Genomic DNA, 19,153 nt, shown 5'->3' with positions numbered 1-19,153 from the left:
ACATTTTAATCTATTTAGACCTGAAATCAACATCATTGAGCTTATACATTGCTTGAAATTACCATTTTGCTGTTTTCTAAGTGCAATTAACATCCCTGCCGTCAAGCGTTAACGTGAAATCAACATTTTAACCTATTTAGACCTGAAATCAACATCATTGAGCTTATGCGCTGCGTGAAATTGACGTTTTGCTGGTTTCTAGGTGAAACCAACATCCTTGCCGTCACGCGTTAACGTCAAATCAACATTTTAACTTATTTAGACCTGAAATCAACATCATTGAGCTTATGCGCTGTGTGAAATTGACATTTTGCTGGTTTCTAAGACTCAAAATCAACATTTTTGAGCTTATATGTTGCGTGAAGTTGACATTTTGTGTTCTAAGTCCTTGCGGTCGCGGCAGGCCGATCCTTTGTTATAATAAACCAAGGCAAGACTTCGACTTATAACAAAGGCTTGGCTTGGCTAGGCTATTATAACAAAGGATCGGCTCTGTTTATTTGAAGGACTTGGCGGGAAAAGGGCGTTAGGTATTTTAATCAAAAGTGAACTTTGTCCAAAACGCTCCAAATTTCGCATGCAGTTTTGTTTAGGTATGTTTAGCATTGTCCCGTACTTTTTCCGTTAAGCTACACTTCGTTTACGAGGTATCACGTATGCAAAAAACCACTCGGTTTTCCGAGCGGCGTCTTTATAAAACAAAGCAAAAACCAGCGGCAAAAATACAGGACCACGTTTTCCTATTACATTGAAGACGACATGCAAAAATTCAAGCCCCTTCGCGAAAATTTTTTTTTCACCCAAATCATTACTTAGCATGGTTTTGCACTCACCCCTTCAATTATGACTTGCCTTCTGCTTGTGGTTGTGTCTTGATAGTGATGGTAAACTCTTATTTATGCTGTCATGTTATCTTGTGTCAAGATGATCAGTGAAAGATTGTTACAAACAGTGTCAAATGGCAACAACTGGTAACAGGCATGGTTTAAAGATTGTAACTACTGATAGCATAGTTAGAGGGAGTTATATCAGTTAGTTGGAGAAGAAAGGATTACTCACTCAATAAGTCAGTCGGTCAGTCTTGGGTCGTAAACTTCTTTTGGTGGTGATTCCTCTGACCAGTGTATATTTTAAATGTGTACATCGCAGCAATAAATTGACAAGATTGAAAGAAAAAATGAACTGCACTGACTGACCAAATGACTCACCAACCAAGTGACCTACTGACCAAGTGACCAACTAACAAAATGAATGAATGACTAAATTTTTTTTAAAGAAATTTGTTGAAATGTTGCAAAAATGACTTTTATTACTTTTCCTCAGCAGCCCAGTATGTTGCAACCCTGATATTAATTAGGCAAACTGCACTTTCTATCAGTGTGCGTGTTTTGGATGAAAATCATGCAGGGCTTTTTTCTATATTTAGGCTCTTCCTTACTATCCTTCACCAAACATGCTTGCCACTTGGCCCCCTGCACACCATATTTATCAAGAACCTAGTATGGTAAGTTTTGTTGTTGCTATTGTTGTTATAACTTTGAGCTCAGAGAGTGGGAGGAACAGACCAGAACTCATTTCTGGCCAGTCGATTAAAAGGCTGCATATGTTATATGCAGCATGCTGTGTTTCTTTGAGAAAAAAAATCATAATTTTTCCAATTAGAGGAATTTTTAGTATCCCAATCATTTGCAAATTGGACAAGCATGTAATCCTCATACTAATTTATTATGTTGTGTATTGAACTGTCCAAATTACTTGTTAATTTGGTTGGCATCCAAATTTAGAATGAAATTTGACAGTTTGCAAAATTAACAAATAATAATTATTGTAAGCTTGCTTGTAAGGTGTGAGTTTGTAATGTACCTGTTGATTGTGAAGAATGCAAGTGAATATACAAGAGAAAAGATTATATGTTTGAACCGACAACATGACCAGCTCTCAGTTGACTTGATAGTGCAGTTAGTAGAATGTAGAGATCATGGTTCAAATCCCATTCAAGCCTGACTTTGTTTAAGATTTTTATCTCACAGCTGCTTAAGTTGCGTCAATGACTGCAATGATCATTCATTTCTTTTCATCTTTCTCTGAAGTTCTTGTATATGATTTTTCATATATTCACTTGCATCCTTCACCATCAACAGGTATATCTTTTTAAACAAGCTTTTTAGCTCTTTTAATTTTTAGATTATTTTTTTATTTTTTTTTCCCCTCCCCTTTTTTTAGCTTTTTAAATATTTTTTTATTTAATGTAAAGCGCCATGGACAAATGAATGGCTTAGTGCAAGACTGACGTAAGTGACTTTTTCGGGTGAAAAATGATTTTTTCGTTCAAAAGCGCCCAAATTTTTGCATGTGGTCTCCAACGTAATAGGAAGACATTGCCCTGTGTTTGTATTCCTTGTTTTTTTCGCCTGATGTACAAAACAAAGTGGAAAGTTTACTCGCTCAAAGACGGGATCTGGAAATGAATTTCTTCAACTACGTTGTGACGTAAGCTTGCGTTTGCATTATTTTGGCGCGCAAGACAACGTCAAGCTTTCGATCAGACAAGTTGAAACCTCACCTGTTGCATGAAGTCCGCTTATTTGACTCATATTTGCGCCCGCCTGGCGGTGAAAGGACTTCATTAAGTCCGGAAACCCGTAAGTCACTAGCATATCTCAAAGAAGTGAGATGTGTTGCTGTTCCAAGATCGCTAAGCGGTCGAAGGCACACTGAAGCCAGGCGAGGAGTTTGAAAGCACTTCTCATGCTAAAAAATGAGTCGATGGCGAGAAGTGGCCCATTTGCCAAATGTTGCTGTGCAGAACGTTTGGAAATAAAGAAGTGCTTTTAGACTCTAAAAAATTCTGTTTAGTCGGCCCGTAGGCCTTGCCGTGTTGAAGTTGCTCAGGGATATCCCATAATAATCTTTAATGCATCTCGATAGGTCTTGTCAGTCGATCTCAGTCGGCAATGGAAAACGTGACAAACTTACATTTCGCTCAGCCAACGGAATATTAATTGAAACAGAATCGACGGAAAAGATTTTTTTCACTGAGAAAAGTAATGTATTACTTCATTTAGACAAAAATAGCCCTAAGCCCCGATTCTTTCCAGGAATAAATGGCCAATGTTTTCATGTAAGAGAAATGATTGATCCAAAGTCGCGATTGTTGACCATTGTTGTGTTACAGTGTGACAGTTGACCTTTTGGGAACTGGGGCAAACAAACGCCAATCATATTATGGACTAGCGGCTTTCGATCGCTTGCCTTTATTATCATGGAATCCCAATGGAATGATTCGTTTGTGAGGTTAGAAGATGGCGAGAGAAAGAGACAACAGTGTAAGTCTTTTGTCTTTAAAAATGCCATTCCTTTTGCTATATACTTTCCGTTTGTTTCGGTTTTCCCGCTTAGATTCAGTTCAGTGTTTTCACAAATATACAGGGTATTTAATTATCGCAGAGACGGAGCAATTTCAGATTGACTCAGCCGTTCAAGTACTGTAATTCGGAAAAATCGTCTCTCTTCGAATGTCAAGCGTTAATTCCTCGTGGCAACATTTCACGAAATATGTTTTATAAGGTATTTGTTGTTCGTCACGCAGTCAAAGTAATGGCAAGCATCGCTGTTATAGCACATTGGATTTCAAAACGTTTTACATCATCGCAGTAGCACCTATGAAATGTCGCATTTCGCTAGTGATTTTCACTTTTTTTTTCAAAAGAATGCAAACCCAACTCTTTTTTGTTCTAAACGAGTTTCATGTTTTCACTGATGGCAAAACGTTTCACTCTCAGAAGATAGGTAACCACCGCTAATAGACACTGGTCGTTGACTTTATTTAGATTCCCGATCATGCATGCTGTGTTTATGAAATGAAGCGTTTTCTTGTTTTATTATTTTCCCTAGGCTAGCACCAAAATAGAACACCCCTACCACAAAGTGTTTAGAGACTCTAACCCTAACCCTAACCCCTAGCCCTAGCCCTAGCCCTAGCCCTAGCCTTAACCCTAAACCCTAGCCCTAGCCCTAGCCTTCACCCTAAACCCTAGCCATAGCCCTAGCCCTAGCCTTAGCCCTAGCCCTAGCCCTAGCCCTAGCCCTAGCCCTAGCCCTAGCCCTAACCCTAGCTCTAGCCCTAGCCCTAGCCTTAACCCTAAACCCTAGCACTAAAACGGTAACCCTAACACTAAATGCTAAACCTAGGCCAAGGGTTAGGGTTTGCTTTTAGGTCTAACGCTAGCCGTGGGGTTATGTTACCTTTACTGTAACTGTCAAGCTATAGGCTCATCTTTCTCTAAGGCCCATGTTCATCCATTTCGTTTTGCAGCCCTGTATTATTGTTTTGAAGTCACCGTTGTCCTAATGTTTCTTTCTTTTTTTCCGAAGACAAAGCGCAAACTAACTAAAAAAATATACGGGGCTATGCTCTTCTACTCAGTTGAAGACGACACACAAAAATTCGGGCGCTTTTGAACAAAAAAATCATTTTTCACCCGAAAAAGTCACTTACGTCAGTCTTGCACCAAGCCATTCAAGACTACTATTATGATAATTATTATGATAATAAAGACCATTATTATGATAATTATTATGATCGTCAATTGAATGGCTTAGTGCAAGACTGACGTAAGTGACTTTTTCGGGTGAAAAATGATTTTTTCGTTCAAAAGCGCCCAAATTTTTGCATGTGGTCTCCAACGTAATAGGAAGACATTGCCCTGTGTGACGATAAGTTTTCTCGGTAAGCTACTGTGACGATAAGTTTTTCCTGCAACACTGTAAATTTCGGACTGAACGGACACTTGAACTGACAACTGGGGGAATCTAACTCTGGAGAGCACTGCTTTGCTGCGGGAACGGAAATTCGTCACGATTTCCTGGTACACGAGGATCTACTTCAATGGTCTTCACTACGGACGTCAAGGAAGAGACATAACTTGGTCCAACAGTAGTTTATTCTGCACTCTAACGTCGCGGGTGAAACTGACATACTCGGCGGAGTAGCCGCTGTAAAATCGTAACGATGTAATCGATGTAATCGAAAATGCTTTACAAACGTACTTGCTTATATATCATCCTTTACACATCAAGTGTTTACAATATGCTAATGTAACTTCAAGTATACAATACGAGCGGAAAGTACATAATTAAGATAGCGAATTCTAATCAACACCACGAGGCTTCCAAAATTAAAAATAGAGTGCTAGGATTAAAATTACACAGGCTGAGATTAAGATAGAACAAACTTAGGAAATTACAAGCGAGATGCTTAAATATGAATTGGTGAATTGGTGTTACCGACAGCAAGGAAAAATTATCCTATGAATAGAAAGCATTAAAACTCCATTAGTGAAAAGTAGTTCAGCTGGCTAACTTCCGAGAAAACTAATAAAACTTCGTTAGTGAAAAGTAGTTCAGCTGGCTAGTTTCTGAGGGAACGGAAGGTATATTTCAATAATAAAAAGAAACTCAAATGACCCGATAACGAACTACTTGTCTTCTAAATGAAAGTTAGTGAAACAGCGTTGCACAAGCTCAGGTATACAAAGAATCGGCAAAGTACAATGAAGAACAAAACTTAAGATTTCCAGTAGTTAGCTGAAAAGAGGCTACCGTTAGGTTTTTTCCTATAATTTTCCAAATAATAAAGAAATGTCTGTGCAACGGCGAATTTTCTCATAACACCTGTGTTTGTATTCCTTGTTTTTTTCGCCTGATGTACAAAACAAAGTGGAAAGTTTACTCGCTCAAAGACGGGATCTGGAAATGAATTTCTTCAACTACGTTGTGACGTAAGCTTGCGTTTGCATTATTTTGGCGCGCAAGACAACGTCAAGCTTTCGATCAGACAAGTTGAAACCTCACCTGTTGCATGAAGTCCGCTTATTTGACTCATATTTGCGCCCGCCTGGCAGTGAAAGGACTTCATTAAGTCCGGAAACCCGTAAGTCACTAGCATATCTCAAAGAAGCGAGATGTGTTGCTGTTCCAAGATCGCTAAGCGGTCGAAGGCACACTGAAGCCAGGCGAGGAGTTTGAAAGCACTTCTCATGCTAAAAAATGAGTCGATGGCGAGAAGTGGCCCATTTGCCAAATGTTGCTGTGCAGAACGTTTGGAAATAAAGAAGTGCTTTTAGACTCTAAAAAATTCTGTTTAGTCGGCCCGTAGGCCTTGCCGTGTTGAAGTTGCTCAGGGATATCCCATAATAATCTTTAATGCATCTCGATAGGTCTTGTCAGTCGATCTCAGTCGGCAATGGAAAACGTGACAAACTTACATTTCGCTCAGCCAACGGAATATTAATTGAAACAGAATCGACGGAAAAGATTTTTTTCACTGAGAAAAGTAATGTATTACTTCATTTAGACAAAAATAGCCCTAAGCCCCGATTCTTTCCAGGAATAAATGGCCAATGTTTTCATGTAAGAGAAATGATTGATCCAAAGTCGCGATTGTTGACCATTGTTGTGTTACAGTGTGACAGTTGACCTTTTGGGAACTGGGGCAAACAAACGCCAATCATATTATGGACTAGCGGCTTTCGATCGCTTGCCTTTATTATCATGGAATCCCAATGGAATGATTCGTTTGTGAGGTTAGAAGATGGCGAGAGAAAGAGACAACAGTGTAAGTCTTTTGTCTTTAAAAATGCCATTCCTTTTGCTATATACTTTCCGTTTGTTTCGGTTTTCCCGCTTAGATTCAGTTCAGTGTTTTCACAAATATACAGGGTATTTAATTATCGCAGAGACGGAGCAATTTCAGATTGACTCAGCCGTTCAAGTACTGTAATTCGGAAAAATCGTCTCTCTTCGAATGTCAAGCGTTAATTCCTCGTGGCAACATTTCACGAAATATGTTTTATAAGGTATTTGTTGTTCGTCACGCAGTCAAAGTAATGGCAAGCATCGCTGTTATAGCACATTGGATTTCAAAACGTTTTACATCATCGCAGTAGCACCTATGAAATGTCGCATTTCGCTAGTGATTTTCACTTTTTTTTTCAAAAGAATGCAAACCCAACTCTTTTTTGTTCTAAACGAGTTTCATGTTTTCACTGATGGCAAAACGTTTCACTCTCAGAAGATAGGTAACCACCGCTAATAGACACTGGTCGTTGACTTTATTTAGATTCCCGATCATGCATGCTGTGTTTATGAAATGAAGCGTTTTCTTCTTTTATTATTTTCCCTAGGCTAGCACCAAAATAGAACACCCCTACCACAAAGTGTTTAGAGACTCTAACCCTAACCCTAACCCCTAGCCCTAGCCCTAGCCCTAGCCCTAGCCCTAGCCTTAACCCTAAACCCTAGCCCTAGCCCTAGCCTTCACCCTAAACCCTAGCCATAGCCCTAGCCCTAGCCTTAGCCCTAGCCCTAGCCCTAGCCCTAGCCCTAGCCCTAGCCCTAACCCTAGCTCTAGCCCTAGCCCTAGCCTTAACCCTAAACCCTAGCACTAAAACGGTAACCCTAACACTAAATGCTAAACCTAGGCCAAGGGTTAGGGTTTGCTTTTAGGTCTAACGCTAGCCGTGGGGTTATGTTACCTTTACTGTAACTGTCAAGCTATAGGCTCATCTTTCTCTAAGGCCCATGTTCATCCATTTCGTTTTGCAGCCCTGTATTATTGTTTTGAAGTCACCGTTGTCCTAATGTTTCTTTCTTTTTTTCCGAAGACAAAGCGCAAACTAACTAAAAAAATATACGGGGCTATGCTCTTCTACTCAGTTGAAGACGACACGCAAAAATTCGGGCGCTTTTGAACAAAAAAATCATTTTTCACCCGAAAAAGTCACTTACGTCAGTCTTGCACCAAGCCATTCAAGACTACTATTATGATAATTATTATGATAATAAAGACCATTATTATGATAATTATTATGATCGTCAATTGAATGGCTTAGTGCAAGACTGACGTAAGTGACTTTTTCGGGTGAAAAATGATTTTTTCGTTCAAAAGCGCCCAAATTTTTGCATGTGGTCTCCAACGTAATAGGAAGACATTGCCCTGTGTTTGTATTCCTTGTTTTTTTCGCCTGATGTACAAAACAAAGTGGAAAGTTTACTCGCTCAAAGACGGGATCTGGAAATGAATTTCTTCAACTACGTTGTGACGTAAGCTTGCGTTTGCATTATTTTGGCGCGCAAGACAACGTCAAGCTTTCGATCAGACAAGTTGAAACCTCACCTGTTGCATGAAGTCCGCTTATTTGACTCATATTTGCGCCCGCCTGGCGGTGAAAGGACTTCATTAAGTCCGGAAACCCGTAAGTCACTAGCATATCTCAAAGAAGCGAGATGTGTTGCTGTTCCAAGATCGCTAAGCGGTCGAAGGCACACTGAAGCCAGGCGAGGAGTTTGAAAGCACTTCTCATGCTAAAAAATGAGTCGATGGCGAGAAGTGGCCCATTTGCCAAATGTTGCTGTGCAGAACGTTTGGAAATAAAGAAGTGCTTTTAGACTCTAAAAAATTCTGTTTAGTCGGCCCGTAGGCCTTGCCGTGTTGAAGTTGCTCAGGGATATCCCATAATAATCTTTAATGCATCTCGATAGGTCTTGTCAGTCGATCTCAGTCGGCAATGGAAAACGTGACAAACTTACATTTCGCTCAGCCAACGGAATATTAATTGAAACAGAATCGACGGAAAAGATTTTTTTCACTGAGAAAAGTAATGTATTACTTCATTTAGACAAAAATAGCCCTAAGCCCCGATTCTTTCCAGGAATAAATGGCCAATGTTTTCATGTAAGAGAAATGATTGATCCAAAGTCGCGATTGTTGACCATTGTTGTGTTACAGTGTGACAGTTGACCTTTTGGGAACTGGGGCAAACAAACGCCAATCATATTATGGACTAGCGGCTTTCGATCGCTTGCCTTTATTATCATGGAATCCCAATGGAATGATTCGTTTGTGAGGTTAGAAGATGGCGAGAGAAAGAGACAACAGTGTAAGTCTTTTGTCTTTAAAAATGCCATTCCTTTTGCTATATATTTTCCGTTTGTTTCGGTTTTCCCGCTTAGATTCAGTTCAGTGTTTTCACAAATATACAGGGTATTTAATTATCGCAGAGACGGAGCAATTTCAGATTGACTCAGCCGTTCAAGTACTGTAATTCGGAAAAATCGTCTCTCTTCGAATGTCAAGCGTTAATTCCTCGTGGCAACATTTCACGAAATATGTTTTATAAGGTATTTGTTGTTCGTCACGCAGTCAAAGTAATGGCAAGCATCGCTGTTATAGCACATTGGATTTCAAAACGTTTTACATCATCGCAGTAGCACCTATGAAATGTCGCATTTCGCTAGTGATTTTCACTTTTTTTTTCAAAAGAATGCAAACCCAACTCTTTTTTGTTCTAAACGAGTTTCATGTTTTCACTGATGGCAAAACGTTTCACTCTCAGAAGATAGGTAACCACCGCTAATAGACACTGGTCGTTGACTTTATTTAGATTCCCGATCATGCATGCTGTGTTTATGAAATGAAGCGTTTTCTTGTTTTATTATTTTCCCTAGGCTAGCACCAAAATAGAACACCCCTACCACAAAGTGTTTAGAGACTCTAACCCTAACCCTAACCCCTAGCCCTAGCCCTAGCCCTAGCCCTAGCCCTAGCCTTAACCCTAAACCCTAGCCCTAGCCCTAGCCTTCACCCTAAACCCTAGCCATAGCCCTAGCCCTAGCCTTAGCCCTAGCCCTAGCCCTAGCCCTAGCCCTAGCCCTAGCCCTAACCCTAGCTCTAGCCCTAGCCCTAGCCTTAACCCTAAACCCTAGCACTAAAACGGTAACCCTAACACTAAATGCTAAACCTAGGCCAAGGGTTAGGGTTTGCTTTTAGGTCTAACGCTAGCCGTGGGGTTATGTTACCTTTACTGTAACTGTCAAGCTATAGGCTCATCTTTCTCTAAGGCCCATGTTCATCCATTTCGTTTTGCAGCCCTGTATTATTGTTTTGAAGTCACCATTGTCCTAATGTTTCTTTCTTTTTTTCCGAAGACAAAGCGCAAACTAACTAAAAAAATATACGGGGCTATGCTCTTCTACTCAGTTGAAGACGACACGCAAAAATTCGGGCGCTTTTGAACAAAAAAATCATTTTTCACCCGAAAAAGTCACTTACGTCAGTCTTGCACCAAGCCATTCAAATAGTGGATTGGCGCTATATAAATATATTTTTTATTATTATTATTATTATTATTATTATTATTATTATTATTATTATTATATTATATTATATTATGTTCTCACAATGTCACCAACTCCCAGTTGGCTTGATAGCTCAGTTGGTAGAGAATTGGTAGAGCATTGTTCATTGGTCACGGGCATTTGAAAATTTAGTGTTGGTTGCAGTGAAATAACAATCAGTGATATATGTTTATATGCTTGTGTGATATGAACAGATAGTGATTCCCATAAAAATGTAAGTAAAAAGGTTTGTGACCTGTCACAAGGGTACTTAAAAACAGTAAGTTGTACAGTATCTCAATTAAAACACTTTTAAAATTCCTTGAAATCGATGCGTGATCCTGACGCATTATGTCAAGTTAGCCTTCAAATACTCTTTTCGGGTTCACGGGAATATTTTCTTGTGTGATATTCATTGTTGGCTTCAAACATCTTCATGGCTTAAGTTTCGTTTAACCCTTAGAATTCAAGTAAAAATTTGCCTTTGACTATTGACTACTCTTCTAGTTTGGCTATCAACAGTTAAGTTACAAGATAATGGAGTTTACTGATCAAATGTAGGGGATTTAAACCTTGTGTTCTTAGAATAAGAAGGATTTATCTGTGAATCTTCTTGTTGATTTAAACTTGGTATTCGAAGTAATATATTAAACAGGGGAGACTGTGTTTCATGAGGATATCCAAACACTGAGAAGAGAGTTGAAAATATGGCACGCAGCAGCTTGATGAAATTCAAGGTGTTTGGATAGCTGATGAAACAGTCTGTCTCAAGTGTTTGATATTTCCTCTCAATCGAGACCAAAGCTAAGGAGTAAATGGAGAAGGAAAATCATCAACATCTATGCTTATTTGAGACCGAGTATCCAAACCCCCTTTATGGTTGTGATTTTCTTTGTTCTAATTATTGATGAGTTTGAGAATGTTACTTGTGGCGCACAAGCGGGAAAAAGGGTTATATAAAGTATTTAATGAACTTTGTTTGCTCTTTGCTTTTAGCCCTCAGGTTACCCAAATGGCTTCTCTCCTGGAGCACTGACTCCACTTTGTAAGTGTGAATTTGCTCTGTTCATGAATACAGAACTGTGCAATTTAAGTAATACAAACAAAATTTGTTGAATTTCTTTCTTGTTGTATGCAAACGTTCTGCACAATAATTTTATTTGAGCAAGATTGAAACTTAATTTCCACTTCATAAACGATGATCTGCATAGAGAAACAAATTCAGTTGGACAACTGAACTGAAAACTTGGACAATTGAACATAATCTCAGTAAAGATATAACGTGTGGTTCCAGAAAATATCCATATCCCTCTATGGAGAGTTTTTTGTTTTTTCTAGTTTGACCCCCCACCCCCTAGGATTTTCTTTCCAGGGGGCTTCACAGTACTTCCCCCACCCGCTGGAATTTCCATGATTTTTCTACTTGGATCCTCCTACCCCATGGAAACCTTAAAGTTGACAGTGTTTGGACTTGAACATTCATTGGGAAAGAAATTATCTTTCCTGATAGAGAAGCATTTGACCCAAAATGTGTAAAGCATGTTAAGAAAGTAGATTCTGTCCTTTGCTTGTCTGATGGGCAAGTAGTAATGGTTTTGGGGGACTTTTGGGGGAAATTCAAATAACAGAAGTTATGTAAAGGTTGAAATTATTGTTAAAAGTATTCATTTAATTTTAAATTAATTATTCATGCTAACTAGTAAGAAATTGTTTCGGAGAGAGTATCGTTCCACTTTAACTTTCAGTGGTCTCCTAGAAATTTTACAATAAGTCAAACAGTACATACTTGAAACTCCTTATCAAAGTTTGCTAAAATTTGTTTTCCTTGGTATATAGTGTTTTTATTTTAATTCTCTAAGTTCATATGCACTACTTTTCCACTGTACTGTAAATGATACAAAAGACCCTGCTGTTAAACCCTGCCAAACACCCACTTTAAATGGACAGTTTTGTTCATCCCAACAAAAGCTCATAAATGTCCTCTTACATTAACTTTCCTAATATGAACACCAGTTAATTTGGACAATGGCTGCTTTCCTATAATCAGATTGAAACACTCGTGCCAAGTTAGCCTTGCTTTAGGGAAACAAGTGTTCTAGGCATTGTATTTTTTCTTTTGTTACAGTTATTTTCCAATTGTACCCTGTTGGAAAATGAAAACCTTCAAAACTGACTAGAGAACATTAACTTTGAGTATGAGACATTTGACTGTTTGAATGAGGGTTAGGTTTCTTGACTTTGAACTCAAATTTCAGTCAGGGCATTGAACATTGTTCTGTTACTTTAGAATTGTAGTTCTAGCTTTATATTGACAGAAATGTGTCTGTGAGGCCTACTGCTCTTTATACCATTTTTGCAATGCTGTGAAATGACAAGTAGCCACTTAATATATGATACTTTCCTGTGCAGCTCCTGGGAATGCCGGACACAACAGTTTCCATGGAAATAGCAGACCAAGGTATTTGGAAAGATCAACATTAATTAAATTAATTAATTATTATAACATTATAAAAACCATGCAATGGCTGAGCAATATTCAATTTTATTTTCTTATACTTGAAAATTGGGATAAACGCTGCAACTAGTTTGCTTTGTTTCATATGGGTGTGAGGAAACAAGAATATTCCATTAGTAAAGGTGTTTTTTGGGAAGTTTGCCAAAATTAAAGAATGCTCATACATCTTAAACCTCAGTAGAGACAGGCCAAAAGGTTATTGGTTAGGAAATTCCCATCAAAATCATGAAACTCTAGATATAAAGAAGCTATGATAAATGAGCTACTCAAAATATTAGGAATCGTTTTCTGTTATGTTCAGCATTAGAATGTTGAGAATTGAGTTTGGATTCATTGATGTGCCAAACACAAAAAACTGTGAGGTGATGCCAGAAGTGTTATACATGTATCATGTTATACAATAAAATTAAATCTTGTGCAAGTAAGGTAAGGTAAGGTAAGTCAAGTCACTTCTATGTCAGCACAATTATAGCATTTCTTGAGAAAGCAAAGAAGGCCAAAATATAAGGGATTAAAAGTGGTTAAGTCTTATGCTCAAGCCTTTTGGTCAGCACCACCAGCGACCTCTGGTCAGGCATGATAGTTTTTTTAGTGTGCACAGAGTTCTTATTTTCATCATGTTAGCCAATCAGATTTGAACTGAGTAAACTGTGTCTGTGCAGAACATGTGGAAGTCTATGAGTCACAAACCTTCAAATCAGACCTGGGGCCCATTTCCCAAAAGCCCCAAAAACTTTTTGAGCCCTCAAAACCATTTTTAGTTAATCTGTGTCTAAATACAGAAAGGCGTATTCGCCTGAAACTTATTGTATGAAGAAAACCTCTGTTCATATTACTTACATGTTAAGAATATGTGAATAAAACAGCTATCTAATCACAAGGTCTGAGATTTTGCTACGGCTTTCCCAGGGGGAAAACTTTTTGGGAACTTCGAGAAATGGGCCCCTGGCCTTAGATCATGATTCTTGATGCTATCATTATAAGGAATGCAGCCTCTGGGTACAATAATGGTTTAAATTGTTATGTGCTGTAAAACTTTGGCTTCCTTTATTGTTTATGATGTGAAGGTTTCAGAATAAACAAGTACATCACCGCGAGCAGCAAACAGAAAGGGTAGATAGAGATGGCCAGAGGGGTCGGCCCCAGAATGCTGCCAGCAGTGGTTCAAGTAATGGCGCCTCTGTAAATAGTGTAAATAACAGAGTCTCTGGATTTTCAAGAACAAGAGATGCCAGAGATGGAGATGAGTATACAAGGTCAGAACAACACTTACATGGGAATCTTGATGAAGAACCATTGTATTATCATTTCCATGACTGATATCACATTTAAAGCCTCTAAAATCCACTTCATATACTTTGGATACACAAAGTAGCCTTGTCAGCTTAAGGGCCTTGTGTTGCCTTTGAGCTCTGTGCCATGGGCTCTCTCTGACCTTTCAGCAATCACCCTATCCTGAATGACATAAATCATTGAAGTTTGTGGAATTGTAGTTTTGTAATTTTTGCTCAGCCAATCGACCAATTTTGATATATCAAAATCCAGCCTAACACAATAGACCTCAGTACAAGGCTCTGGGGAATAACTACAGCGTTTGTGGGTTTATTCCCCAGAGCCTTGTGCTGAGGTCTATTGTGTTAGGCTTAATTTTAATAAATCGAAATTGGTCTATTCTCCATATTCTGTCTTTTTGTGTTGTAATGTTTTTCCATTTACACTCCAGGCGTACTGGACGGAATAGAAGAAGAAGAGGCAGCAGTGAAGATGTTAGTAAACATTTGGTATGTTAGTGCATAATATGGTTAGTGTTTGTCTATGAAGGTGATTCCAGTTATGACTGTTAGTCTAATTTATGTTGTTGTTGTTGTTTCTTTTTTCAAATTTAAGCGCCAAAGGGAAGGAAAAGCAAGCCCATTGAGACACAGTAAAGATGACAGTGATACAATAGACTTAGCACCATCTCATTTTCCACCTCTACCAACATCTCCTCTTCCTCTGTTTGTAAGTATATTAGCATATGGTTGGCATCTTTGATTGGAGGCCATCCCACGTCTTTACGAACTAGACAGTACCATCCCATGAAATTCACACATTTAAGGTGGTTCGATACAGTTTTTTTCTGGACCATACCTAGCATTTTCAATTGGCGTTTTACATGTACCAACCCTCCCTTTCTCTTATCGATGTGGAAATTGCATCAGTTTTTCGAAAAAAAGATATGATGTTTGGTTGAATGTGTTTTTTAAGGTAATCAACAATTTCATGGAACCGATAAACCAAAAATATGAAAATCGGTGAAGCATGAATTTTGTACGAACCAGATCTGTTATAGAAAATTCTGAAATTACGATGTATGTATGGCAAGGGGAATATGCAAGAATAAAAGAATTCTGTATGTTTGATTTCGAATAAATCGCGAAAACATTTTAAACCATGCTTTTTAGTGCAGAGTGCACTATTGGGATGGTTTAGGGGGCTGCTGTTCGGTCAGGCACTAACTTACTAAGGTACTAACACAATAAGGTGTAAACTTTAATGTTTGTTTAATTAATTAATTTCAATTAATTAATTAGCATTGTGGTTAGGGGGTGGGGTAGGTACCTCTGTTTACCACGTAAAACGTGTCTGACTTACGTTAATTTTGTCTGTCTCTCTCTGTGTCACGCAACGCTACCGTTGCGTTGCTCGACAGAGAGAGGGCCAGAACTAGACTATTTTGACCGGGGATAGCAGCTGTGTTTCAGGTAACGTCAGTTCTCCTTTTTACTGAAGAATGCACTATTGTACGTTGGCCCATAGGGGACAGAACTTCAAATTAAAAAATGAACAAACTTGTGGAAATTAAAGCAATTAATTTCAAAGAAAGTGCTGTAAATAAGATATTTTATTGCATACAAAATACTTTACACTAAGAAGAAAAGAAACATCTCGCACACTATATACAAAATATATTTTTGGACTGCGATGGACAAAAAAAATGGACTGCAAAGAAAAAGTGCGCGCTGCAAACAAAAGAAATGTTTGCACTGCAAATAAAACAAAATTCTGCACTGCAAACAAAGTAAATGTATGCACTTCAAGTAAAACACTTGCCCGCTGCAAAGAAAATAAATAGATAAATAGATAAATAATAAATGGCCTACTATACACAGAATATTGTTCCAGTGCAAACAAAAAAGTTTTGCACACTGCGAGTGACATAAAAAAAACCCAGGACACACTGCAAAAAAAAATATACTGCTCACTGCGAATAAAAAGTCCTGCTCACAAACAAAAATATGAATGTACGTGTGCGTAGGTAGACATGAGGCCTGGGACCAAGTCCTTTCCCGCCATATTTCAATTTTATCAACATGGCATCCAGTGAGAACGATTTGAGCGACGTAGAAGCTGAAATTGAACATAACGATTTGCCGCGGGGATCAGAAAGAGAGCTTATTGAATATTATTTCAACAGAGGCCTTACGTACAGATATATAACGCTGATGTTAGGAAAGCATCATGGTATAGATATAAATGAACGAACATTGAAATGAAGGCTCAAAGACTATGGTCTGAGAAAACGGGATACGGTGAATGATGATCTTGTTGAACGCGTAAGGGATTTGATTTAGCTTGAAATTTGTACTGATCCAGACAGCCTCAGTGGCTATAGAACCATGTGGCATGTGCTGCGCCTGAGACATAACATTCATGTTCCCCAACGGTTGGTTGAATCACTTTTGAGAGAAGTTGATCCCCGTGGAGTGGAACTGAGAAAACGTAGGTGCCTTCACCGGAGAACTTACGTGTCACCAGGAGCTAATTTTTGTTGGCACTTAGATGGATATGACAAACTTAAGCCATTTGGCTTTTCTATTCATGGCTGCATAGATGGCTTTAGCCCGAGAATTCTATGGCTAGAAGTTCAAAGGTCGAACAAGAATCCGCGGCTGATGGCAAGATATTTCATGGATAATGTGAGAGCAGCACATGGATGTCCAGCACGTGTATACACTGATCGTAGAACTGAAAACAGACTGATTGCTGCAATGCAGTGCTACTTACGCGCAGGAGGAGTTGACGAATGTGCGGGTTCTAGAGCTCACAAATACGTAAAAAGCATCAGGAACCAAAGAATTGAAGGTTACTGGTCCCACTACAGAAGACAGCGGGCAAGTTGGTGGATTGATTTCTTCAACGACTTGCAGGAATCTGACCTCCACGACCTCACTAGTCAGATACACAGAGAAGCACTTTGGTATTCCTTTGCAGATGTCTTGCAGGATGATCTTGATAAAGTAAAGGATTACTGGAATTCTCATCGCATCAGGAAGTCGAAGCATGCTACCGTGTCAGGTGTGCCTGATATGATGTACTTTCTGCCAGAAGAATTTGGGCGAATTGATTGCTTGTGTCCAGTTTCAGGCAAGCTAAGGGAAATGGAAGACACATTGCGAGAATTGGGTGCGGAGGATGACATTGACCCAATCTGGGAGGAGTACTTTCAGTATGTGATGGAAAGAAATGGTTTGTCACACCCCACATCTGTTCTGGAGGCAGGAAATCTATTTCAGAAACTTGTCCAGTTTGCAAAAGGTTGAGTAACTTTTCAGGAAACGTGTGCATTAATGATGTAAGGATTTCAATTTCCAAAACAAACATAAATATTACAGTCAGTGCAACCTGTAGCTCTTCTGAGAACGCCAAGAAGTTTGCACGAAATGTTATTAAGATACAGGCGAATACCTTGAGGATTTTTTAATTACTACCGGTACTTGTTATCCTAACTAAACCACTTCACTGTTGATATTTCTTCATTTCACTACAGCCTTTGACACTTATAACTCCCATGACCATGTGGGGATAGACAATGCATGCCAGATATAGTGTATGTTGAACTTTCTAGGTGTTTCTTCCAAGTATCTTAGAGTAATTAGCATACATACTGTATGTCTTCTCCATAACATGCCAATACAAAGTCAAGCATGTGGCCCCTGAAATCAAGTATTTATCTCTTAGATAACACGGACAGGTGTGAAGATTGGAGAGGCAAGTTGATATTTTAAAGTTACAGATGAAAGAGACCTTTTTTATATCGGGATTCTGTGACGCAACTTTTTCGTAGGTTCTAGCGCCTTCTTTATCGACAAATTTAAAGAAGTTCCAGTGTATCAGTGCTAATGAAACTTTGGAATAAAATTGTTAACATTATCAGGCATACATGGTTAACGTTTTAAAACAAATCTATCGAGCCATTTTTAAGATTTTCGAAAAAGCGCTTAAAATCGGAAATTGTTCAAAATATATTATGGAAGTGACGTTGAGAAAAAGTCTCGTTCTCAAGATCAAGAAAACACAAACCAACAAAACTTTCATGGCTTCAAAAGATAACTTAGACACATTTTGATGTCTTGGAGCAATTTCATTAAAATAGTGTCCTTCCTCCTTCCTTCAGTCCATTTAATTTCATTAAACAAAAAGCATGGTTTGAAATATTTTTGCGATTTATTCGAAACCAAACATACAGAATTCTTTTATTCTTGCATATTCCCCTTGCCATACATCGTAATTTCAGAAATTGGCATCAGATTTTTTATAACAGTTCTGGTTCGTACAAAATTCATGCTTTACCGATTTTCATATTTTTGGTTTATCGTTTCCATGGAAATATCGATAACCGTAAAAAAATACATTCAACCAAACTTCAATCTTTTTTCGAAAAACTGGTGTAATTTCCACATCGATCAGAGTAAGGGAAGGTTGGTAAAACGCCAATTGAAAATGCTAGGTATGGTCCAGACAAAACTGTATTGAACCACCTTAAGGTGGTTCAATACAGTTTCTAACACTTGGATTTTGATGGGTCGTTATAACCACTCTTTATCACTTGATGCTACAATCGTGGTATCAAAAAACTGATCAATCGTTGGTGAACGCGTTGTTATCATTTTCGTGACACAATAGGTTACCATAGCAACAGTATGACCTAAAAACACCCTTAATTACAGCGTTAGGGGCTTATAATTTCGAAACTTTAAGGTGGCTCTAAACCCTACCTACAGAACTTTGCCAAAAATTGTCTTTTCATGCTTATCAAAAGTTGATAATATCAAAAAATTTCACTGAGCCGTTTTTGAATTATACGCCCCTAAAGCTGTAATTAAGGGTGTTTTAGGAGGTCATACTGTTGCTATGGCAATCTATTGCATCACGAAAATGATAACAACCTGTTCACCAATGACTGGGCAATTTTTTAATACCGTGATTGTAGCATCAAGTGTTAAAGAGTGGTTATAACGACCCATCAAAATCTAAGTGTTGGAAACTCTTTTGAGCCACCTTAATCCCTGCGAGCAAATACTTGCAAACTCTGTTTTTACGCAAGAACTATACCCGAGTGGAATTCACTTGCTGCTGAAGTAATAGATACCGAGTGTTGAGGCCTAGAGGACACAAACAAAAGAAATGAATAAACATGAT

General features: G+C 38.5%; 2 protein-coding genes across 4 annotated transcripts in view; both read left to right on the top strand.

Moving 5' to 3' along the window:
* The window catches only part of LOC110051343 (uncharacterized), a 54,771-nt gene that overhangs the window by 28,284 nt on the left and 7,334 nt on the right, over positions 1 to 19,153 (top strand). For 2 of the 3 annotated variants that reach the window (XM_020757380.2, XM_020757378.2), the window contains 6 exons: positions 1,427 to 1,504; positions 11,173 to 11,221; positions 12,586 to 12,634; positions 13,759 to 13,947; positions 14,415 to 14,472; positions 14,579 to 14,692. In XM_020757380.2, coding sequence (XP_020613039.1) covers positions 1,427 to 1,504; positions 11,173 to 11,221; positions 12,586 to 12,634; positions 13,759 to 13,947; positions 14,415 to 14,472; positions 14,579 to 14,692 — 537 coding nt within the window. The remainder of the gene's footprint in view (positions 1 to 1,426; positions 1,505 to 11,172; positions 11,222 to 12,585; positions 12,635 to 13,758; positions 13,948 to 14,414; positions 14,473 to 14,578; positions 14,693 to 19,153) is intronic. The other variant, XM_020757379.2, reaches the window with a different exon arrangement.
* On the top strand, positions 14,702 to 18,478 carry LOC110051344 (uncharacterized). The gene has a single exon (XM_020757381.2). It carries the CDS (start codon positions 16,351 to 16,353, stop codon positions 17,272 to 17,274), a length of 924 nt encoding a protein of 307 aa, XP_020613040.2. The 5' UTR covers positions 14,702 to 16,350; the 3' UTR covers positions 17,275 to 18,478.

Source organism: Orbicella faveolata, unplaced genomic scaffold (genome assembly GCF_042242905.1).
Source record: "Orbicella faveolata isolate gen_17 unplaced genomic scaffold, um_ofav_v1 contig_15, whole genome shotgun sequence".
NCBI lineage: Eukaryota > Metazoa > Cnidaria > Anthozoa > Scleractinia > Merulinidae > Orbicella > Orbicella faveolata.
Note: the sequence above shows the minus strand (reverse complement) of the source record. Positions and strands in the feature narration are given on the sequence as shown.